General features: G+C 37.4%; 1 protein-coding gene across 1 annotated transcript; it reads left to right on the forward strand.

Annotated features, from left to right (window-relative positions):
• Positions 1 to 6,986: 6,986 nt before the first annotated feature.
• Positions 6,987 to 9,275, forward strand: LOC128734525 (protein obstructor-E-like). Its single transcript, XM_053828772.1, has 5 exons — positions 6,987 to 7,160; positions 8,167 to 8,364; positions 8,454 to 8,663; positions 8,722 to 8,935; positions 9,016 to 9,275. The coding sequence occupies exons 1-5, from the start codon at positions 7,094 to 7,096 to the stop codon at positions 9,056 to 9,058; spliced, it is 732 nt and encodes a 243-aa protein (XP_053684747.1). The 5' UTR covers positions 6,987 to 7,093; the 3' UTR covers positions 9,059 to 9,275.
• The last annotated feature ends 16,899 nt before the right edge of the window (positions 9,276 to 26,174 follow it).

A 26,174-nucleotide genomic window follows, 5' to 3' on the forward strand; every position in this document is an offset into this window, starting at 1 on the left:
GCAAATGGAACCAAATTTGGCATGTAGGTGTTTTTGGAGGCAAGAATGTTTTCTATGATGAATAAGAACCTCTCCCCACTTTAGGAGGGGGGGCTCCTATACAAATGAAATACAAATTTCCTCATAACTCGAGAACTAATCAAGCAAATAGAACCAAATTTGGCATGTGGGTGTTTTCGGTGACAAGAATTTATTCTATGGTAAATTGAGACCCCTCCCTCTTTATAAGAGGAATTGTAACTCCTCTCTCCTTTAAGAGGGGGGGCTGCCATACAAATTTCCTCATAACTCGAGAACTAATCAAGCAAATGGAACCAACTTTGGCATGTGAAGGTTTTCGAGGGCAAGAAAATTTTCTACGGTGAATTAGGACCCCTCCCCACTCTAAGAGGGGGGACTCCTGTACAAATGAAATACAAATTTCCTCCTAACTCGAGAACTAATCAAGCAAATAGAACAACATTTGGCATGTGGGTGTTTTTTTTGGTGACAAGAATTTATTCTATGGTGAATTGAGACCCCTCCCCTCTTTATAAGAGGAATTATAACTCCTCTCCCCTTTAAGAGGGGGGACTTCCATACAAATTTCCTCATAACTCGAGAACTAATCAAGCAAATGCAACCAAATTTGGCATGTGAAGGTTTTCGAGAGCAAGAAAATTTTCTATGGTGAATTAGGACCCCTCCCCACTTTAAGAGGAGGGGCTCCTGTACAAATGAAATACAAATTTCCTCATAACTCGAGAACTAATTAAGCGAATTGAACCAAATTTGGCATGTGTGTGTTTTTGGAGACAATTTTTTTTTCAATGATGAATTGGGACCCCTCCCCACTTTAGGAGGGGGGGTCCTGTACAAACGAGATACAAATTTCCTCATAACTCGAGAACTAATCCAGCAAATGGAACCAAATTTGGCATGTGAAGGTTTTCGAGGGCAAGAAAATTTTCTACGATGAATTAGGACCCCTCCCCACTCTAAGAGGGGGGGCTCCTGTACAAATGAAATACAAATTTCCTCCTAACTCGAGAACTAATCAAGCAAATAGAACAACATTTGGCATGTGGGTGTTTTTGGAGGCAACCATTTTTCCCATGATGAATTAGGACTTCTTACCTTTTTAGGAGGGGGGGGGCTCCCATTCAAACGAAATACAAATTTGCTCATAACTTCAGAACTAATCAAGTAAATGGAACCAAATTTGGCATGTGAGAGTTTTAGATGGCAGAATTTTTTTTCTGTGGTGTATTACGACTCCTTTCCCTTTTAAGAGGGTGGGCTTCCATACAAATGAAATACAAATTTCCTTATAATTTGAGTACTAATCAAGCAAATGGAACCAAATTTAGCATGTAGGAGATTTTTGAGTCTTGAATTTATTTTATGATAGTTAGAGACCTCTCACCCCTGTGGTAGGGGGATATGGACTCTCATACAAATAAAACAGAAATTTTGGCGAAACTCGAAAACTAATCCAACTCGAGAAATTCGAGACTCTTCCATAAAGCATTAATCAATAACAAGACCACAAAAACTATCTATAGTAACACTAGATCATTCAGGACGAGCCGGTCGCGAGTGTTGCCGGTGACCCGCCGTCGGAAGCGCCGCCCACTGGGGGACTTGCAAAACTCGAGAAGTGATAAAGATCATCCGAGATTCATGATTTATGTACAACACAGGTTAATTTGTGGCAATACGAAGTTTGTCGGGTCAGCTAGTGTACCTATAAACATAGAATTAAGGCCTTAAGTTAGTGAATAATCTGTGCAACTATATGTTGAAGAAATAAATAAAATAAAATTTCCGGGAATGTGCGTCTTCGAAAGAGGGAAGTAACTTTCATCGTCCAAAACAAAACATTTTCCGAAATAATTTATTATCAACCAGCGGCATTGGGATTTCAGCGACGAAATCTGTCTCTCAGTATATTCCGGGACTCTTGTCTACTTTCAGCATTTTATTCCGTTTCTTTTCAATGCTTTGCAGATAGAGAGTAGGGCGGGACATAAGTGCGATGTTTGAAGTTGTCATCAATTTTCAAGGAGATATAAAGAAGGACGACAAAATATATTTTATAGTAATGCAGTAACTGAATGTCTTCACATTCAACTATAAATCATCTGGAATAATAGTGTTATGCAAAATGAATTTTTCATTCTTCTGATCAAGTGCCGATTCGCACTTTTACCGCACTAGCGAAGCAGAAGTGCGAATACCGCCTGGCAAAAGTGCGAAGCTAGAACAGGGATTGGGTGGATCAATAAGCAATGTCGCTTTTATGATTCCACGGAAATATAAGACACTTCTTCCAGCATACACTTCCGGTTTCTAGATACATAACTTCGCCGTGTAAACTTATCTTGCGTGATGATTTGTGTGGTAGAAGGGCGCATCAAAATCCTCTCCGACCTTATATGACTTGGGTTGATTTCCACATCCCTCATCCAGTCTTCGATTTATTCGATACCCTGATGCTCCTTCCCCTTTACGATAATGATGGTATATGGCAATGTAATAACATATGTGTTATATGAATATACATTATATGAAGATATGGACAAAAATAGAACAATCTCACCAGCAGTCCTTCGAATGGAATAAAGTTTCATCATTTGAGTATACATGATTGCTTCCATTATTAAATTATTTTTTCTTCTGGTATCCATGAGCATTAATTAAACTTTCTTCGGCCCGAGTTTTGACTGTACAGTAGGAGGTGCTTGCTTCATGAGCTAAAACGAAACAAATAATTAAAATGACTTATGTTAAGCTTACCTACTAACAAGGTCGTGTGGCTCAGCCGTCATCCAAACCCGCAGTTTTGAAATCAGTAGGCTGGGAACCACCCATCATCGTACCTCCTAGCTTGGATACTCAATAGAGCATTACCGTATTACTATTCGGTCGACAGTACTCCCGAGAAAGCTCACAGAGCAAGAGACCTTGGATCTTAGATCACCGGGTCGGCTTGCACTGGGTAATCGGAGGGGCTACGCGGACAAAAGGTGCAACCACTATTGGATTCCTAGGTCGTTCGGGTTTTGGTTTATTGAAAATCAGGTGTGTGTGGGCGTGTATGATGTATTTGGCAACTGGGGTGGGGTTCACTTCACGGTACGTACCGGACACTAAACGGGTTCTTCGGAGGGTTCGCTGCTGGTGGGTCTCGTCGTTGAAACGGGGTTACGCTGCTTATGCAGTTCGTTGATTGCTGCTGCTGTAGTTTGCTGGCGTCCCGGCAAACGCAATGGCGGATCGGAGTGGGTGGCTTGGCGGGAAACGGATTCGGCGTCTTCCTTCGTTGGCGAGATCGGTGGGCCACGGACGAGACCGTATTGGCTTCACCGAGAAGGGTCCCTCCTTAGTGCTTAGGGCCTGTGGCCCGAGGGTTTAACGGGGTCGTCGGTACCCGGTCTCTTTGACGGTTAGGCGTAGGCGGAATTCACCGCCTAGGCCGATTCGTGTGAAGTGAGGGATCGACGACGGATTAACAAATCCAAGAAAAACACCAAAAAGGTCCTGAACAAATCTTTTGGTTCCACACTCCTTTGTCTTTAATTTGACTTCTTTGTTCTCCACTCACTTGTTTCTCACACGAACGCCGCGGTACTTATGACCGTTTGGCGGTTTTTCTATCCTATTGATCCCTTTTCTTTGCCACCCACCATTTTCTTCTCCTTCTGCTATCTTTAACTATCGCCACCCTAATGCAGGGTTAGATTTTCGTGCAGTTACAGTGAGAGTCCCCATGTTTGCCTTACTTACTAACAATTTATGTGTTTTGTGTTTCCTACTAAACTAATTAACATTAATATTTATATTTTTATTACTAATCCTACTAACACATTACTAACAATGAAACACAATAGTTGTTAAATAAATAGCACATTAAAAAAAACTAAAAACAATTTTGTAACGACGGTTACAACCGGGTAAGGCCACGTGGAGGCGCTAGATAGGGGCTTGGGATGGTTGGACGCTTCCTCATTTGCCTTCCCCATTTCATACCCATAGCGGTCCTAAGAAATCTTTATGGTCCTAAAAAGATGTATGTAACTGTCGTCGCTGCCTGTGAAGCATAGTGATCACGAAAAAAATATATGGGGATATGTGGCCTTGAAACTTTTCGGTAATTTTCACTCATTCATGATTGAAAAAGAAAATTATAATAGAAACCCAAAGGGAAAGTCGCTGAGAGCATTATGCTAGGCACCATCTAAGGAACGATGTCTTACACAGTTCTGATCGTTAATCACAATTGCGGTACAGGTACATTCATTGCTGCATTGGTTGGAGCGATTGACTTTGTTGATAATCGCATCGCAATGTTACCAAAAGGTCAGTTGGTCATCCAGCACAACGCCGAGATCAGTTACAACATTACTTCGTTACATTAGATTTGCGATTTACGACATCGTTACGTAAATTTGTCGGCTCTAACAAGCTCGGAGAGGCTTTTAGATTCAATAGGATCGTAGCACAAGCCCCGCAATTGTCCTGTACGATACATCTACTTGCGAAGTCAGTCGAATCAAAAACAGAAGGTCAAGTTTTCGAAACGGAATAGAGCACTTAGGCTTTTATGTTGTTTTTTTTGTTTGATTATAGTCACTTTAACAGCTTGGGTCATTCGTGACTTCTGCGGGGTTGGGATTTGAACCTGGGTCCTCGGAGTGAAAGGCATGAATGCTAAACACTACACCGGGATTGACCCCTTTTATGTTGTATTGATATTATAATTACGACCAGTATTTTGATATTGTGTGATATCATCCAGGTGTTGTATTCCGCACTTCGTTCTTTTTGTAATATCGCTATAGAGTGAGCGAATTGCTTGTTATCCGTGCTTAAGTATCGGTATTTTCACTCCCTTTTTTCCTTTTATGCCTTTTACTATTTTTCACTAGAGGAAGTGCGGAGACTAGTTGGTCGGTGTTAAATCAGACCGGACCAAGTCGCAAAATTTTAGAAAATGAGTTAGTGACAGCAAGTACAACTCAAGTACACGCAAGTACAACTCGAGCAAGTTATAGCCCTGACAAGAGGCTTCATTTTAAGTAAATGCAGAATTCTGTAAGAAGAACGTGGAGGGACTTGAGAATAATCCCATGCAAAAGTAATTTAACATCGAATGACCCAATTCAACTAAGATTTGAACCCACGACGATCACTCGCTTGTCAAGGAAAACTCGGTAACCTTGCAGTTACAGGGCCCCGACCTACGCTTTGCTTTAGTACCCGCCGTGATGTACGGCTGGCTCATATTGTCGCACCCAGACTAATGACTAGTTAACTGGGAAGTCTAGGTCTCATGTGAAAACAGTAAAGTCTTGAGCTTAAATGTGCAACATGAGCATGTAATACAAAATACAATGGATATTTATTCTTGAATATCATAATAAAATTGAAACAGACACTGATGAAGCCTTATCAGCTTATGATGAAAGTAAATGCTGTATTTATCAACTCTGTATAAATACTAACAAACTACTCTGCAAAATATGCGGGAATTCATAAGCACATATTTGCAAATTATTTTCAAATGTCAAGTATATTATCATACTGACTTTGCTCACAGTCGATCTTTATAAACCAAAATATAAATGATTTGAAGGCGATAACAAGGACGGAATAGGCCTATTTGAATAACTAGAGGCAGTTTTACAAACAAAATAAAATTTGAGTATTGTTGAAAAAATTGTTAAATTTCGAAGATTTGCAGTGCAGTGCAGTGATATGCAACACATCAGCGAAAATTTCATTCCAAACAAAAATAGTCGAGACAAATCGTTTTGCTAGTTGAGCTGCAATTACTCACATAATAATATATGGTATACGTAAGAAAAATAACCGCCCAGTTAGCTTCGAGGTAAGATGCTGGTCTAAAAAACCAGTCATCGTATGTTCGAATCTCGACTAGGCGATGCTGTAGATAGAGTCAGTTTAACAGCTGGCTGCGAAGTCAAGTCTTAGAAAGAACTCAAGGTTTAAGCCCAAGGTTTTGTTTTTTATGTACGGAAAATACCAACATGACTATTTAAATTAACACTAAACTACCGCGATTGTTGATAGATTAGCGTTAATATTTTCCTTGTTAAATAGATAAATAGTAGAGCTACAAGCTCGACCACCCAGTTAGCTTCGAGGTACGATGCTGGTATAACAAGGCTGTCGTCGTATGTCCGAATCTTGGCTGAGCGGTGCTGCTAGATGGAGTCAGTGAGTAGGATTATTGCACTAGCCCCGTGATTGTTCTATATTCTAACATCTGGTTGCGAAGTCTGTCGATAAAGAAGGGTAATATCTAAAGACGATTATACCCAAGGCATTAGCAAGCTTTGCGTTAGGTTTTAAATATCTTTTCTAATAAAAAAAATTAGGCGGAATAGAACAACGCTTCGAAAATGAGGCAACAAGTAAGGAGACAAATGAATGCTTCACGGTACGCTTATTGCTAAGGTGCTAACTAACTATTCTGTATTGTCTATTTTGAAACATGTACGTATGTTCAAATTGCTATAAATTCTGTTGATGTTCGCTGATACAATTAAGTTTCGAATTTCTATTTTCTCTAAAAGACTGAATTTATGATTCGACAATCGAAGCCGATGTAACTACCGATTAGGAAAGTTAGTCGGCTAGCACCGCTGACCAAAGGCCGCAAGATCTACAGATTTATTCTTAATTATTTAATACTACAATACTGATCACGAAACGGGTACAATGAATGAAAGAATGATACATATTGATCAATTTCCATAATAGTAAGAGAAGGATACAGTTGGCGTTTCCTCCCTTTCAGGCGTATTTGCAAAGATATTTGCCAGTTTCTAGTTTGATTTCTTCTTTTCTTTCCTACTAGCAACCAGTCAGTCTCCTTTCCGCCCAACCCAGCTATATAGCAGTTACGATCACGGAAGGGAGTAGACAAAAGTGAGAGTCTCATCACCCTCGCCTAGTAGTTTACAGTCAACTTTTGGGCAGTCCGGGTGTCTTAACTGAGAAGCCTACCAGTGAAAAATATTTTCCTTATTGACACGCGTTTTTAAGCCACAGGACCAAGTTTTAGTGTATAGTGTACAAGTGTTTCATGCCTCTATACACTAGAATGTCGAAATATATTTTTCTTATAATTGCATGTGCTGTAATTACTATAAGTAAGTCCACCAGCAGTCTGTATTCATATGAGCATATCTGACATTAACTGTCACTTCATTATCACGTTTTTCCTTTTCTAAGAAGTAAATCCTCTCAATATCATTTCTTCGCATCTTTATAAATTCTTCAATCTTAAGCTAAATCATTTATGTACAATCATACGCATAATATTCGGATAGAACGAATGAAAGCTACCCACCTATATTAAACGAAGAAACCCGTCGAAGCTCAGTAACTATGTATACCTACCACCACAATTAAGTCGAGCTTAAACCAGCTTAGCCATAACTGAAGTGTGTCAACGTAAATTGTTGCCTACTATGGGAACTGAAAGTAAGAGTGTGGCGCCCATCGGACATGAAGCTTTAAAAGAAGGTGACGCAAACGGTTCATGCCTCACTTAATCGAGCACCGTAACCCAAGAATGTTAGTTTGAAAGTGACTAGCCGGTTTAAATCAGCAACGGTTACATTCTAATTTGTGCCTTCGTGCAACTTCAATTCGTAGTTATAAACAATCTAAAACTGAAGTGAGTTTCTTTTTTATAATTGTTGTTCAAGGAAACGTAGAATAAATTACGGATAAGGTGGTGAACAGTGGATTAAAAAAAGAAAGAATCAACTTCGAAATGCCAAAGAGTGTTATTTACTAGTTTAAACGAAAAACCTTGTAACAGTTTGGGCTTGTCGCTGACATGAGAAACTCGTTTTCAGCTGCAATTCAAACCAACAAAACACTGGTTGGTTTCATAACTAAATCGAGCGTCACGTTATGCTTTTGAAGACGGTGGAAATGAAATCGATAGTTTCGTGATATGGTGATTGAGATAGATTTTCATAATTTTGCATATAACAATCTTTGCTTCTTCGGTTATTTTTCTCGCGAGTTTCGCTTATGGAACGATTCACATTCATATAAGTCTTACGCAACTGACCCACATCCTTCGTTCGCTATCAAAGCTATTATACCAGATGAATTATAATATATGAATTTCAATTTTTACAGATGCTCAAAAGTTTGAATGCCCAAAGAGCAGGGGTCAGTTTGAAGATCCTGTACAGTGTGATAAATATTATATATGCGAAGACGGAGTAGCAACGGAAAAGTACTGTCCCGATGGGTTAGTGTTTGATCCTACCAATAAACTGATCAACAAATGTGACCAACCGTTCAGTGTGGACTGTGGCGACCGTCTTGAGTTACGTGAGTTCAACACAATTTGCATTGCAATAGTTTCAATACAGAATTTTCAGTTGTTTAACGTAATTATTTGACTTTCTTTGTAATTTCAGAGGAGCCCCAAGGTACGTCCGACTATTGTCCACGAAAAAATGGGTTTTTCAGTCACCCGGATACAGCAATTTGTAACATTTTCTATAATTGCATCAATGGTGAAGAAATAGAAATGACCTGTTCAGGTGGGCTTCACTTTGATGAAAAATCGGGAACATGTGCTTGGCCCGATGTGGCCGCACGTGTAGGCTGCGGAAGCAATAGCAACAGTAAGTATCTCTTAATCTAAGTTATAGCCGTTGTTGTTATCATTAGCAAATGTTTCAGAAAAATTGAATGACGGTTTCCAATGTCCGAAAGAGACACGATATGACAAAAACGGACAAACCATTGTGCATCCCAATTTTCCACATCCAACCGATTGCTCTCGCTTTTACTATTGTCTGAGTGGGGTGGAACCGCGTCAGGGGCAGTGTGAAGCCGGTTTGGTGTACAATGAAGAAATTCAGCGTTGCGATGCACCGGAAAATGTGCCCGAATGGTAAATGTGTTTCCGCAATTTTTGTTCATAAATTTAATTTTAATTTAATATGATGCATTATTTCGTTTCATGAATCACAGTAAGGATTGGTATAAAGACGAGGACGACAAAAAGGCCCACTAAGGATACAAATATACAGTAAGGTGTGACAGCATCATATGTGCATACGCGTATGAATGGTAGTGCTACGAGCGACAGTGCCAATTGTTTGGTGATGATATGATGAAGCTATAGAGAACAAAGTTGACTTCAATTGAAATACCTTTACCTTTTGTAGAATATCAAATTTTGTTTTGAAAAATAGTTAGTTTAAACAAAATTTTATGCAAATAGCATGAGCTAGTAGATCTATTAACAATTAAAACTATCTAATATGTCTCTCATTTCTCTTCTCTAATTCTCTAATTTCTCTAAGGAATCGCTGCGATTATGTATACGCTGTGAAACTTTTTCATTTCTCACTGTAACTGCTATCATTTCCTTCTCGTCGACACTGAATCGCCCGTTCTATTTTGTATAAAAATTATCTTGGCTTACTCTCTATTTGTCAATCCTTTTACAAATTAACAATTTCAGTTATTTCACGCAATAACATTATAAATCAGCAAAAGTATACCTTAGCTCAATAATAATTGCATGTTCTTTGCAATTATAATATAGCTCAGTACAAAAATATTCAGTCTGAGAACGTACAACTCGCTTGACTTGATCTATACTATTGAGGGATACAATTAGTAAACCAGACAAAAGTTGCAATCATATAAATATTTAGATTGCAGCGAAATATGCGCAAAACAAGTTCATTTGAATTCCGTCTTAAACTTTTTACTGTTTTGTACAACACACGAAATTACTACTAAAATACTTTTAGTTTATTAATATTTAATATTCATCTGTGTACGCAATTGTATCTGCATCTAAAACTCTATCTGCATTTGTATCTCTATCCCTTATTAGGGGCGAATCACCTTGCGGCTAAAACCCTCAAAACAATAATTACTACTATTATCTCTATTTCTATTTAAATCTCTATAGCAAACTCGATATGTATTTCTATCTCTATATGTATCTCCATCTCTTTCTCTATCTCCATCTCGTTCTCTATCTCTGCAACTATTTCCATCTCCATCTCCATCTCCAACTCTATCTCTATTTTTATCATTATCTCTATTTCTGTCTCTATCTCTATTTTAATGTTAATGCCTTTCTCTATCTTTAACTCTATCTCTACCTCTATCTGTATTTCTGTCATTATTTGCATTTCTATCGGTATCTGCATCTCTATCTCTTTCTGTTTCTTTATCTTTATTTCTTTCTCTATTTGTAGTCCTGTCATGATCTCAATCTCTATTGATAACCATCACTATCATTATCTTTCTATCTCTATCTCTATGTCTATCTTGATCACTATCTTTATTACGATCTCTATCTTTATATCTGTCTCACTGTCTTTATATCTATATCTCGATCACTATGACAATCACTATTTCCATTTCAATCTTTTTTCTCTATCTCTATCTTTATTCATCCTTACATCTATCTCTACCTCTACCTGAATTTCTGTCATTATTTGCATTTTTATCGGTATCTGCATCTCTATCTCTATCTGTTTCTCTATCGTTATCTCTTTCTCTATTTATAGTTTTGCCATGGTCTCAATCTCAATCTCGTTCCCAGTCGATATTTCCATTTTTCTATTTCTAATTAAAATAATTATATATTTCTATTTCTATCTCTAGTGCTTTTTCTATTTCTATTTCTATTTCCATTTCTATTTCTATTTCTATTTCTATTTCTATTTCTATTTCTATTTCTATTTCTATTTCTATTTCTATTTCTATTTCTATTTCTATTTCTATTTCTATTTCTATTTCTATTTCTATTTCTATTTCTATTTCTATTTCTATTTCTATTTCTATTTCTATTTCTATTTCTATTTCTATTTCTATTTCTATTTCTATTTCTATTTCTATTTCTATTTCTATTTCTATTTCTATTTCTATTTCTATTTCTATTTCTATTTCTATTTCTATTTCTATTTCTATTTCTATTTCTATTTCTATTTCTATTTCTATTTCTATTTCTATTTCTATTTCTATTTCTATTTCTATTTCTATTTCTATTTCTATTTCTATTTCTATTTCTATTTCTATTTCTATTTTTATTCATATTTCTTTACATTTTACGACTATTCGATGCGCATGGAAGCTACTAACTGTAGCACATTTCTATTCAATTCTAATCGATCCCGCTTTCTTTCAGTGAATATTCTGTTTTTTTTTATTTAATTGAAGTGTGATAAACAAATCTATGTTATATGTTATACTGGATACAACTCAGCAAGTTCAAAAAAATAGATAACCTTGGCTCTTGCTTATTAAATTATCTTCAATATAATTTCCCTATCATTCTCTCAGTTTTACACTTATTTCATTTTTATTATTCTTTAATTTTCTTCTTTTATGTGGTTTTCTGCCTTGATACTACGTGGTCTTTTCGTGAATTGTTTCCAAATGTTCGCAATATTTCCTCGTATTTTCAACAGCATTTTTTTCAGTTCAAATACATTATTGATGTATATTTGAACATATTTCCTGCCTCCGTGTGATGTCTGTTTATTCGTGTATTTCAGTTTGTGTGTGTTCTCTATTTATCTATTTCCAACCAGGGAGACTCATTATTTTTTATCTTTCGTTTTCTCTTTATTTTTTATGTTTTATCTTCCTTTTTCTCGTAATTTTGCTTTATCACAATCTGTTTTTCTTTATCCTGTGCTAAAGAATACAAGTATATGACTATGCACTATGGTTGTAAATGTTTCGAAAAAAACTAATAATATTGCAGGTATTCTTTCATCCGTTTTTCCGTTTGATTTCCTTAATATTTTTTCTGCTTAAATAACCAGTTGATTACTTTTTTCGCGTAGGCTTGTTTTATTACGGATACGCTTTTTAGACAATATTGCCAAAAGTTTTTTTTATATCAACAAGATGAACCTTTCGTCTATCACCTTTTGCTCCACTCGTTCATCCCTTGCAATAACCTAAAGCTGCTATTTCTTTCTTGTTCATAACATTCGACTGCGATTTGTTTTCATTTGCCTGTAATCTACCTTCATAGCAGACTCAAGATTTACCTCTCTGGAAAACAACGAATGGTAATTCGCATAATTAAAATAGAAAAAAAACATGTGAGAAAACTGTTTTGTTTAGTAAAAAAATAAAGAAACAACAATCATAATAAAAAATGTAATTTTCATATCACAAAGCATTATAGAAATATAAGACAATATTCACAGCTAATTCAACTAAGCCGTCGAAGGGCATGGAGTGTGCATCATAGGGATACCGAAGGGGTATTTCGAAAACCCGTTTTACCGGTAATGATAAATTAAATATCAGCAGAACCAACAAACAATTGATTTAATCCGCCTATTGGGAAATGTAACTTTTATTATACAGTGTGACACATATGTATTCGAACAAAAACAAAGTCATATATATTTGTACATAAAGTCTTTATTTCGGATTTTAGTTTTAGAAGTTGTTTACCCATATATACAGAGAGCTGGTACCGAATGGCCGAATCACGAATGGCCGAAATCCAATTGGCCGAATTTTGACAACAGTCACAGAAGGCCGAATCATGAAAGACCAAATCACGAAAGATCGAATCGCGAGTGGCCGAATCACGAAAGGCCGAATTTTTTCGAAATACCTAAATAACTATTCAATAAAAACATGAATTGGCAAGTGGTTAACTACTAACTTTAATCAAACAAAAAACAAAATAAGCAACATAAATATTTACTATAGGGTATAGATGATTGAAAGTTCTTTCTTTCCCTAAGCACGAATGCGAGACCTATTTACCGTGTCAGTAGCAAATGTTTCCTGGATGATTCAGGGCGAGACGGCCGCAGGTCGCGAGTGTGCGCCGGTGACCCGCCGTCGGAAGCGCCGGCTGCCCCCCGCAAAAACCACTACTATTTAGGTGCGTGCATTTTCCTAGGTTTACTGACTAGTAGGGATTATCCTTTAGTTAAGTCCGAACGAGCGGTAGCGAGTAAGGACAGCGTGTATCCAACGTTTGTGCAGGTTGAAGGCCGTCAATATTTTCAGTCAAATATGAAGTTCGGCCATTCGTGTTTCGGTCTTTTGTGATTCGGCCATTCGTGTTTCGGCCTTTTGTGATTCGGCCATTCGTGATTGGGCCATTAGGTATATTATGCCATTTGTTATTTCGGCCATTCGTGATTCGGCCATTTGTGTTTCGGCCATTCGTAGGTAATCCGATACAGAACGCAACAAACATTTATTATTCTATTGAATCTCCTTTTGCCCGGATAACACACTTCAAACGCTTTTTAAAGTCGTTTCCATCGGAATATCATCCCATATCTTGTAGATAACTTACTTAAATTCGCCCAAATTATGATATTTATTATCTTTCAGCTTCTGCTACACACCACCAAATACAAAAATCCAGTGGGTTCAAATCAGAAGAACTTGGAGGCCATTCGTTTTTCGGTATGAAATCCGTCAGATGGGCTTTGCTCCACGTCTGCACAAGATTTGCAGTGTGGGCTGGAGCTCCATCTTGTTAAAAGCAATAGTATTCTTCACCATACACTCCCCAAACGTAAGGCATCAAATTTAGTTCTAAGAGCATTTCTAGATAATATTTTGCATTCACTTTCACATCCCTAATATTTTTTGAAGCGGTGGTTCTGCAATTGATTGACGGTAGGGGAAAGTAATGAAAATTTTTTGGGAAAGGAGGGGAAAAAGTGGAAAGGAAGGGGGGTGATAGGTAGCTACGCTTAACAAGTTGTCGTTGTGACTCCTACCTTTTGTCCAATGCTGGAAGGTGCATGGGTCGAACCAAGCTATAATCAGAGAATTGTAACCGGATTTGAACCCACAACACCCGCCAGGGCGTGTAGCTCACTGGTACCTTTGTACCTTTGAACCATAGAGGCGCTGGACAAAAGGAGACTACGCAACCCCGGTGGTTTCTACAGTTGACGGAGAAAGAGGTACAATTGTTTGTCTAAAAATAATCCAAAACCAGATACGTCGCTACATTAATAAGGGGGGTTGCTTCTCATCAGAAAAGATCACTTCGAAATCACCGTGTCGACGGAGCAGCAGTTTGCATCTTTCCTGTCGTTTTTTTTGTTTTGTTGCTTCCGTTAATCCATGGATTTCACGTTTTTTGAATGCTTTCACATTCAGATCCATTTTCAAAATTCAACGAAGAGATTTCCTGTTGATATTCAGCTCAATTGCCATTTTCCGTGCCGTGGACCGGTCGCAACTGCGACAAATTCGCTCTCGAGCAACCTTTATGACCTCTGCACTTCCAACGCTTCGTTTTCTTCCGGGTTTTTTACGGTTTTCAGCAGATCGCGCCTCGACAAATCTTTTTACTATATAGTATGCAAATCCTCTTTTTATGCCGAGATGTTTGAGGTCACGAAAAATAGTTCTGCATGCAGCACCGTTTCGGAATTTACTTATTATCAACAACCGTAACTCGAACATTGATACGTGTACACCGAACGAGACACAATACGAAAATGAAACTACGTCAAGTAAGACTTAAGTCATGATGACATACGCACATGATATTAGTTTGATTGTAATAATTGTACATGCCGTTGCAAGCATAAGATGATTTTTGTTCGAATATATATGTGTCACACTGTAGGGTGGCTTAGTAAATGTCCAAAATTGAGTGCGCGTAACGCCTGTCCAAAATACGTAAATCACCCTAACGTATTATATGTCATTTAAGATAAAAATTGACATGTCTTCGGAACAAAATACGATCGTTTGTTAACGCTGTGTTAGTCGGTTTATATTATTTCTACTGACAAAAACTTAATGATTAATAAATGAATCAATTAAATTGCTGGGAAATGTGATTCCGTACCATAACTTAGTTCAAATACTATTCAAAAATATTACACTTACAGCATATCAATTGAGATAAGGTACCACGGCGCAACTGGGACCTAGAATTGCATAATTTGGGTTTATTGTTATTCGACTCGATTCGATTCGACACCTATGATTATTTTAAAAATTTTGCAGCACATAAACTCTTCAGTGGTATCACTTCGAAAGTTTGATCGCAAAAATGGACAAAGGACTATCGATTCACAAAACAAATCTAAGGAGCCAAATCCAAATTTCCAAATCATGACGATAAGTCCCCCAGATATATTCAATGCGATTAAAAGGTATAAAATAGCAGAAAATTGTTTGTATCAATATACCGCATTAACAATTAACCATGACTAACCCTTCTTGAATAACTCGAAATTACGATTATAAGCTATTTGTTCTACTATACCCAAGACAATAGAGCTACTAGTAGAACTATCATAAGAAATAGTTACGTTATAATAACGAAAACGCCTTACTGTATCGCTTTCGGATGCAGATTAGCTTAATTATATCAACTTAGCCCTTTCCAGATTCAATTATCATCGTCTATGTATCGCTATACAATTGTGAAGAACGTGCTGCTCGAGCCACAAATGCTGATGTATCGCTATAATGTGACCAGTCTATTTGCTCTGTCAAAAGCCATGTTAATATACCTAATTTTTGGGTCCTCTTGGTTTCGGTTTTAGTTTAAAGCTTCATCGATATAAATATTATGTAATTGAATTGAAAATGTTCGATATTGATGTACTATCGATATATTAAGACAGGAAGTTTTGTGCTGAAATACTTTATTTATAATATGTCCCACTTTTCCCGGGTGTTCTGAAGTACCACCTTCAATTCGACCCATATATTTAATGCCGTTTGACAAATTATACAGGTAGATTTCGTGTGTAACTTCCCGAAAAAAAATTACATTAAATTTTGTAGTAGAAACAATGCATCTACAACGGCTTTTATTGTAAACATTGGGCCGTATAAATAAAACAGTTTGCTTTGCTTTTCCCGTGTAAATCTTAGCGGAGAGTTTGCTTTAACTCTTTTATGCATACGGCCTATTTAAACTTATGGTACAGTCAGTCCACAATCATGGGTCACACATAATTGTGGGTCATTTTAGCTCTACCTGCTGATTAGCGCTTAAATATCAGCTACTGATTGAACAAATTATAAGTGCTACTAATGAGTAACAGTTTTATCAATCACTTCGTATAATATTCACGCATTAATCAGCAGAAAAAGCTAAAATGACCCATAATTGTGTGTGACCCATGATTGTGGACTGACTGTAAATTGATTGTAAAAGTGCCGCAAAATCAAAGTTTATTTCTTATTTTATGCAATAGAATTGGCCATATTTCATCACAAATTTACTGCCTTTTTTAATTACCGTCATCCGGGGCGAGATTGTGCCAAAAAAGCATATATTTTTGTTCTTTAGCTCAGTATACACACAATTTAGGTACTAAGTTGATTGCAAACCTGTCAATATATACTAAATTCTTCAATTAACAACTACCGTAGAGATGGTTTAGTTACAGTGAAACCTAATTTTACTGGAAGTGCCTGAACTTTGGCACAATCTCACCCCTTCTAGGGGGTGTCATTGTGCCGAAAACATAAAGTTAGGCTAGAAGCCTAAACAGTGAACATTAGCATGTTTATAAACAATACACATAAATATCAGTATGAAGTATTCCACCACGCACACATATAAAGATTTTTTGACATTAGCTGTGGACCTCGCTGAAGCTGTTTGCAGTAGGAATAATATCAAGAACATCAAATTCCCAACTCCCGGATCCTCTCCTCCACTCTTTGCTCCCTTCTCACTCCTGCATAAACGATCCGCAGCTAATGTCATTCTCGTTAGTGACGAAACCGCAAATTACTTCATAAAGTAGTTCATATGGGGCCGTCGATGAACTAAGTGGACTATTAGGGGCAGGTGGTGGGCCAAAAACAACGCATCATACAAAAAGTATGAACGAAAATAACCCGGAGAGGTCTGAAATTACTAAAAATGAGTTCGTAGTCAATGGACAGCTTTTATACAGCCAGTAGCGTTTCTAGGGTTAACAAGGGGGAGATATATGAAGGGGTGTATCCTAAGGGGGCATACCTATTTGATCATTTAACAAAACCATTACTTCGTTCGAGAACCCGCGGCCGCAGAACATGTGGCCTATCCCACCACCCTCCCCCTCTTTAAAACTGGCAGTTTATACACGGTATAATATATTCGTCTTATATTAAAGTGTTTATTCAAAGTATCTGAAATTTCCAGAGAAGAAGTAAAAATTAGTTTAAATTATTTAGCAGACCTATGATGCTGTTTGCTCCAAAATGGATAATGCAATCTAATCTGTCAAAATATTGTGCTCAATAGTTAAGAATGTGAGTGTACTAGTTGTGTATGTGAAATTCACAAATTGGATCGATCGTTATGGCTTGACACAATCTCACCCCCGTGAAGCTCGAAAAGTACAAAATTTCGAAAAATATTATTTTCGTAATCAAAACTTATTCAACACATAATAACTTTTCAATACATTGTAAATGGTTAGTTTATATCTTCAAAATAGCAAGTTGATGCGATTTCTTGTTTGGGTTGGTTTATGCGGGACATTTTTTACAAGTGTTATTTCCGAGTATTTTTGATCGCGAACTTTGAAACCCTGTTTAGGCTAAATAGTTTGCTAATATTATCTGTGTTCCATTCTAAGTTACTAATAAATATGTTATGTTCATTATCATTTTAAATTTAAGTCACCAGTTTTTGTAGATATAATAAATTTTCACAAATAAACATTTTTGGTTTTTGGCACAATCTCACCCCCGTGGCACAATCTCACCCCGGATGGCGGTATATTTTGTTTTTTCGCATCAAAAAATTATCATAAAAGGACGATAACTTTTACTGTGAATAAAAATTTTTGTTCGCGAAAAACTAAATTTTTTTAATGTTAAGATACTTAACAACCCTTCATTGTTATGGCAGAATCTCTCAAAACCATGAAAGTTATGGTGGACAACAATAATTTTGATGGTTGGTTATCTTTTCTGACGATAAACTTTATTGTTTTTACTGTATTTTGTATCCTACTGTTACAATAATTTTTATCTTCGAGTTATGGTTATTTTTTCCGGGTTGTTAATACACTAATTATCCCAGATAACACAAGATCGTATTAAAAAGTGCTCTTTAAATCGTATGCTTATCAAGTTTACATTGGAATTGTATAACGATTAGCGTATGTCAATGCAATGTAAACAATTAACAGTCGTGCATGCCATCTTATACAACTTATGACTGTGAATTATAAAGCAGTATAGACGGTTGTAATTGAATCGTATATAGGGGAGTATTAAGTTGCGTGTTCTAAAAATCGCTATTTAGAAGACTAGATAGAATTACAAATTACTATCAAAATTATTGCACGTATATTGCCTTTACTTGGGTACTTGGGTACTGGTCTTATATGGTATAAAATACAACTTTTTCGTTCGGATATGGTTTTGTATTTTTCAGTTGCAACTGAGATTTACACACCAAATTGTTTGCTAGGATGTTTACCTGCTGTCAGAAAAACGTGTACCTTTACAAAAACCAGCGACCAAAATATTATTTATCAAAAGGTGCGTCCAACTCGTAAAAAATTTACATTAAGTTTTGTAGTAGAAACAATGCATCTACAACAGTTTTTATTGTGGATATTGAAACTCGGGAACTTACTCGCAAATTTAAAATGTCGCTCAAATTTAAAGTCCTATTTTGGTTTTTGGAATTCCAATAAAAATAGTCTATAAGTTTAATGTATGCGTTGGATTCGTATCATTCATTACTTTCATTAGTTTGAGAAAATGAGATTGAAGCGAGTTATGAGCTCCATTCTCACTTACCCCGTATTCCCACTTGCCCCGGGGGAACCTTATTAATTCTTTTAGAGAGATAATGTTATGTTGACGACTGACACACTATGATACTTTAGTGCGGTTTTGAGAGGGACGCTCCACGACGGACCAAATGTTCACCTTGCGACAAATCTTCAATAAATTCTTGAAATTCAACTTGCAGATTCACCATTTGTTTAAAGATTTCAAAGTGATGTCCACTCTTAAATGATTGTACCTGTAAATTGGTCGGATTTAGTTAAAGCTAGGTTGAAACTACTCAAAATGCCCTTAAAGTGTACAAACTCAGATTTTGAGTAGTTTTTCAACCAAACAATTGGTAGTAGGAACTTACAAGTGCGTTATTTGTCATAGAGAATAATTCAATTATCGGTAGCAAGTAGCCAAAATTGGTTGAAATTTTTACCCAAAGTTTGAGTTTGTACACTTTAAGGTCATTTTGAGTAGTTTCAACTTAGCTTTGACTAAATCTGACCTATTTACAGGTAGAATCATTTAAGAGTGTACGATTCAGTTAAACGGAATGAGAAACAAAACTGATTATGCTGATACGTACTAGGTACTACCCTTGATGGTTCAAACTAAAACGTCAGGATAGCGGGTGAGACATCGGACTCGTTTGTGAAGTTAGAGGGTTTGAAGTGAGAGCTATCGAATTGCTGTCTTTTTCTACTTTATTGGTTTTGCAGGACAAATAGCTATTACATAAGAGCAAATACCACCAAAATTTAAATACGACAAATTTCAACCCACTCATATATATTGATTATGATTGAGATAGCAAAGGCGCAAAGAAATGGAATGAGGCTGCGGGATTTAAACTCCCCCCATTTGTTTACCTTGGTATGTTAGTGACATGTGACAACGATGTGAGCCGTGTAGTAAAAAGACAGATAGCGGCTGCCAACAGGGGCTTCTATGGCTTACGTAGCCAGCTAAGGTGTCGTAGCCTACAACTCCGTACAAAACTCGCGCTCTATAAGACGTCAATTTTCCCGGTGGTACTCTATGGTCACAAAGCATGGATGTTGAAAGAGAGCAACCGATGAGCTCTTGACGTTTTTGAGCGAAAGCGTGTAGCGGAGGCACATAAGGGTATGAAATGGGGAATGGGGAGAAAGCGACATTACTTTTGCCAGCCCAGGCTCCTACCTAGCGCCTCCACACGGCCATATCCGGTAATACTCTATTGATTAACTAAGCTAGGAGGTGCGATGCCGCGTGGTTCCCAGATGCTTGATCTCAAAACTGAGATTTTGGGCAGACGGCTGCACCACAAGGACTTGGTAGCAGGTTGAAGTTAAGTCTGTCATCAAGCATCACTCTAAGATGATTGACACACACGTTAAGGTAATACCGTACTCTCCGACACTGGTTTCTGGCGCAAAAGCGGTTTTACCATTACAGACTAGCAGAACCTCTGTTTTGTGGTGGGCTATTTGACGCTTCACCCGCATTCAGTTTTCAATCATTCTTATCGCCTCGGTCGCAAGTGTTTTAGACGGCATAGCCGATGATAAATAAACCTCTAGACAATTTCAGATTCAGTACACTGTTGTACATTCCAAAGCGTTGGGTTGAGGATGGCACCTTGCGGAACTCCCGTTCCAAAAATGCCAAAAATAGGCAACACCTTTTGTTCAAATACGGCAAGTGCACGTATGTCTTCCGTAAGCAAAGTGGCTGTCTCAATTCCGTAGGGAACTACCAGTCTGATTAACGTTTTGTACATCGTCAATTTTGTTCGGCGGCGAATGCTCCATGATTGAAGCGTCTTGCGGAGGGAAAAGTTGACTCGATTTCCAGCTTGAATGCGTCGTTGAATTGAATTTTCTTACTCGTATTATTGTCGGCGGTGACCAGTGATCTCAAATAAACGAATTCATCAACCACTTCCAGTTCATCACCGTCAATAGTCATTGTCCGTGGGAGACAAACGTTGCTTGCTCTGGAGCCTTTTTCTACCATTTATTTGGTTTTAAACGCATTGATTGGTAACCCTCTCCTCCTAGCCTACGTTTTCAGTCTGGCCTAGATTGCCTCTGCCGTCCCAAGGTTTCTAGTAATAATGTCGAGGCCGTCTACGTAGGCTAGGAGTTGGCTACTCTTCCTGAAGATCGTTCCACCTTCAATAGCGATATTGAATAATAATCCATCCTCTTGCCGCAACTCTCTGTGCGATTCGAATGAACTTGAGAGTGTCCCCGAAACGCGCACGCACATCACTCGCACTAGGCTTTGATCAGCTACGTTAGTTTGTTCGGAAATGTGCCTTATTTGCCATATTTCCCAAAGTTTCAACAAAATCGGAGCTCTTTGAAATTTTGATACATGCTTTTTGGATGAAATTGCAGAGTAAGTACAAGTAATTTATTGTTGATTTGATTAAGTACAACTAAAAGTAACTTGTAAGATGAAATATTGATCTTTAACATTTACATAACCTGTTGATGGTCTGGTTTATAGGCTTTCGATAATAATGAAATAATTTGAAACAAAATAAAAAGAAAACTATTCCAACTAAATTCTACTGACAGATACGTATTTCACCTACGACTTGTAGGCTTCATCAGTGTCTGTTTACGAACTTTTCAGTATGCATAATTTCTTTAAAACTTCAGTATGCAGAATTATCTGTAATGTCATTCAATTTGTTTTTTCTTTCTTGGAAAGTCCGGAAGTGTCTGGTGCGAAAAATGATAAAATTGATGAACTAGAAAAATTCAATTTATGTGCCAAAAATATATTGAGAAATGGCAGAAGGGAATCGCACCCATGCTCTTTCATCCGAATGTTTTATTTACTACACTACTGCCGCACTCTTATACTAAGTAGTTGTGGTGTACCGCCACCGAGAGCTACTTACTAATCCGTCCTGTCTGCTCGACGGTCCGATATGGAAAGAGGCCGAGTCTGCTTCGTGAAGGCCCAAGTGCCCAGATCGATTGAGAGAGCGGAGAGAGAGAGAGTTCATGTAAACACTCTAATGACACATTCCAGCGTTACGGGACACAATTAGCACCCATTGTTACCCTATGAATCACCCCCGGTGTCACCAAATTTTTGGCAAATACTTTGTAAAATAGTTGTTAAAAGAGTACTTCATTTTCCACTAGAATGCCAGGGATTTAATGATACAGGAGCCGATCTGCATAGTAGGGATAATGTCCCGTAACGCTGGAATGTGTCTAATGTGATCTTGCTTGCAGCAGGGGTGAAATAATAACCATAAGTAAACTCACTATCGACGCAACGAAGGGACTGTTCCATAAAAGGGAAACCCATACCCCACAGTAGTCTAATCCTAATTTTATGCCTACCCCGTAACAAAGTGACAGTTATTAATAGTTTCCCATAACACCCGCCAGTGTCAAAAATGTCGCGACGATCGTTTTTACGTGCCGATCAAAATTGACGCACCTTCGATTTCCAAAGGAAATGTTAATTTTTGTTACGTCAAATGTGAACGCAAAAAACTGTCTGGACAACGATTTGAAAAGTGCGTATTGATTATTTCAGCATTGTTTCATGTTTTCGGTAAAACTGTTTGAATTGTTGGTGGGTTGTTTGATTGATTTGTTTACAAGTTAAAAAGCGGTATTTATTACAAGATTGTCACTCTTGTGTACGAGTTGTCTGCTCTAAAGTATTTAAATATTGCGTGTTTCATTGAAAGCTATCCGCTGCGCAATTTAAAATGAAAGGCTCTTTCATGATTGCTGGATCGATTTTGTCATTAACAGAACAAGTTAAGCAAAATTCAAGAGTTAATTCAAGCAATAGAGATCGTTGCACTTGTACAAAAAAAATCTGTTACATGACAGAACCAAATAGAGCAATAGAGCAAGAACCACTTATGCTGCTATTGTTATTACCCCGGAAACGTTTTGGTACTTGGCATAATGTTGTCAGTTCGTAAAATACTCTATTGAAATAATAAATCAATTCAGATCTTATATGCACAAGGGATTTTTTGCCAAAACAAATGATAATAAACTCTTTCTTCGATATTTAGGCCGCTTTCAAACATCTGTCGTGAACCATGAACCAGCAGTTTTAGGAACGTTTGATTAGTATGGGAGCTGTCACATTGTTACCGGGTTGTTTTATGCTCCCAATTATCATTTCTCGCGGAACTTTTCAAAAGGACCTAAGTAACAATGAGAGATTCTCTTTGTGCCTCTTCTCTTTCACCTCCCACGGCAATGCAAATGCACTTTAAAACACCAGCTTTGCATGAATCGGTTGCTAGCGTCACTATCTAGCTAAACGTGAAGAAAATTTTTGTTGGAATGCATTTATGTCACCGTAATAATCAGAAGACGCCAAAGAGAGACTCTCAATGTTACTTAGGTCCTTTTCAAAAGTTTTGCGAGATTTCACACATTCAAATTGGCTTTTCCCAGCTACAACATATTTCATTTAGACAACGAGTCGGTTGAAATCATAATTAATAAATACTAAATTCGCACATTCTACACACATTTTATTTGATTTTGATATCAATGAGGTTTTCTTGCATAAAATTCATCAAATTTTTATTAAATAACTTTTGATTATGAATTCACATTAATTAATTCTTATGAAATTTCGCATTTATATTCGGAGTATTAAAACCTAAGCAAAAAAGTGAGTAAGTTAAAACCACCCGTTTGATAATAAAATAATGGAAACCAGTTGTTGGATAATGTAGACTGTACTTGCTGGTCGGGTGGATTGCCCGTTGGATAGGGCCGTAAACTTATACACGTAGGGCAGATCGGTTGACTGGCTGCCGGTGAGGCTACTTGCTCCGATTTAAGAGAAATATTCTTGAGAATTATTCATTCTACTCTGGAGAAAATATTCATTCTACTCTTCAGAATCGTACGCTGGAATTGTATGCAGTGTACACTCTTAAATGATTCTACCTGTAAATTGGTCGGATTTGGTTAAAGTTAGGTTGAAACTACTCAAAATGCCCTTAAAGTGTACAAACTCAGATTTTGAGTAGTTTTTCAACCAAAAAATTGGTAGTAGGAACTTAAAATTGCGTTATTTGTCATAGAGAATAATTCAATTATCGGTAGCAAGTAGCCAAAATTGGTTGAAATTTTTACCCAAAGTTTGAGTTTGTGCACTTTAAGGGCATTTTGAGTAGTTTCAACGTAGCTTTAACTAAATCCGACCTATTTACAGGTAGAATCATTTAAGAGTGTATAAATCGCGGACACGAGCATTGAAAGCAAACCACAGAATTCTTGCGCAACTTTTCAAAATGAATATATGAATATATGGTACTACCACCTGCCTTAGCAGAACATCCGTTCATAGCAATGAGCCTAGGTCGTGCTTCCCAACTCTTGTATGAAGGGCCAAAAGGGAATTGGTCGATAAGCAACATCACTTACACGTACCAGGGATTTAGAGAATCTCCTTCCAAGGGCTAAGTCACCTGAGTCAATCGTTGAATAAACCGTCTTAATGCAGAATGACTCCAGCAGATGGGCAGAAGAGTCCGCTCATTATCCACGATGTGTTGTTAATCGGGCCAAGATTAACCCTAGAAAGTTGACTGTTTCACTCTCCCTAGGCCCACCGCTTCAAACAAGTGCTCTGATGGTCCCTCCCTCTTCCTGATTCTAGTTTATTTATGATATGTGGTATATATGGGTAAAAATAGAACAATCTCACCAACAGTCCTTCGAATGGAATAGAGTTGCGTCCTTTTAGTTTCCATAAGTGCTCCTAATAATTAATTTAATTTTTCTTCTGGTATCCAATATCCATGTGCAGTATTAACACTCGTATTGGCCAAAGTTTTCTCTATAAAGCAGTAAATGCTCCATAAGCTAAAACGAAAAAAATAATTAAAATAACTTATATTATGCTTACCAGATCGTGTGGCTCCACCGTTTGCCCAAAACCTCGATTATGAGATCAGGCAGCCGGGAACCACACAGTATCGCACCTCCTAGCTTGGCTACTCAATAGAGCATTACCGGGTATGGCCACGTGGAGGCGCTAGGTAGGGGCTTGGGATAGCTAGAGCTATATTGGACGCTCCTCATTTGCCTTCCCCATTTCATACCCTTCTTGCGTAACTTTTCAAAAGGACCTAAAGTAACATTGAGAGACTCTCTTTGGAGTCCCTCTCTTCTGATAATTACGGTGCCATAAATGCATTCATACAAAAACTTTCCTCACATTTAGCTACATAGTGACGCTAGCAACCGATTTATGCAAAGCTGGTGTTTTAAAGTGCATTTTCATTGCCGTAACATTTCGAACTTTGAGCAAAAACATATTGATTAGATTTTTTCAGATCTTTCTTTGTTTCTTAGGGTCCAAGTTGATCCCTCAAACCTTGCCTTCCCTAGAATCGAGAGAAAAGCATTTTCGCAATGCTAGGAGGAGATGGATGAACTAAGTCGATAAGTTGCACAGTTTTTTGATAAATTTTGAGGGTCAGGTTTTTATAGAATCCATTTGCATTTATTTTCTTTTATGACACATATATTTGCTTGTAAGTCGAAAAAGATGAACCAATTACTTTAAAAGTCATACAAAGGCGTTATGCAGCCTTACTAGCTATCGAAACCATCGTGAATTCAGTTATAGTTTAGTTCAAGTTAGAATAGAGAATATTTTCTGATTACTTTATCCTTGTACTTGTATACTTCCTATCATGACCAAACAATTTTTTGAACCTTTTTGGGTAAGAAATGATTGTATTCAAACGTTTATTATTATAAAAATCAACAGAATCAATATAGTCCCAGTAGTTGGAAAAGTGAGTAAAATACAAATAAGATGTACAAAAACAATTTAACATTCCCGTCACTCACGCCGAGGACCCGGGTTCAAATCCCAGCCTCACAGAAAGTCACGAATGACCCAAGCTATTAAAGTGACTATAATCAAAACAAAACAAAAATTACTCACGGTATAATGATAACGATAATTTACCTACTACAAAAATAAAAAATAAAGGAACGAAACAATGGCGTTTCCCTCTATTCTCTTATTTCGGCAATATATTCGACTCGTCTTGGAATAGTATTAAAATAAGTGATCAGGAATTTCGACCAACGTAAAATACACGCTACACAGCTTCAGAAATCCAAATCTCAACATCTTACTAATGCATTGCAGTTCCACGCTGTACCATGCTGTAATGTTACCGGTAATCTGGCACGAGCAGAACAGGCATATGTAGTTGTTATAATAAGGAAGGGGTGCCCAAATCAACAAAAAGAAAGAGACTCATCAACTGCGAACGCTAGTCTGGTAAAAACATTTGCAGTGATCAGTCCGCAGCCCCTCCTTTACATCAAGGCAGTGAAAGAGAAAGAAAGAGAGATCCTTGTAGAGTCAATTTGAACAAC

The sequence above is a fragment of the Sabethes cyaneus genome, chromosome 1 (assembly GCF_943734655.1).
Source record: "Sabethes cyaneus chromosome 1, idSabCyanKW18_F2, whole genome shotgun sequence".
Classification (NCBI taxonomy): domain Eukaryota; kingdom Metazoa; phylum Arthropoda; class Insecta; order Diptera; family Culicidae; genus Sabethes; species Sabethes cyaneus.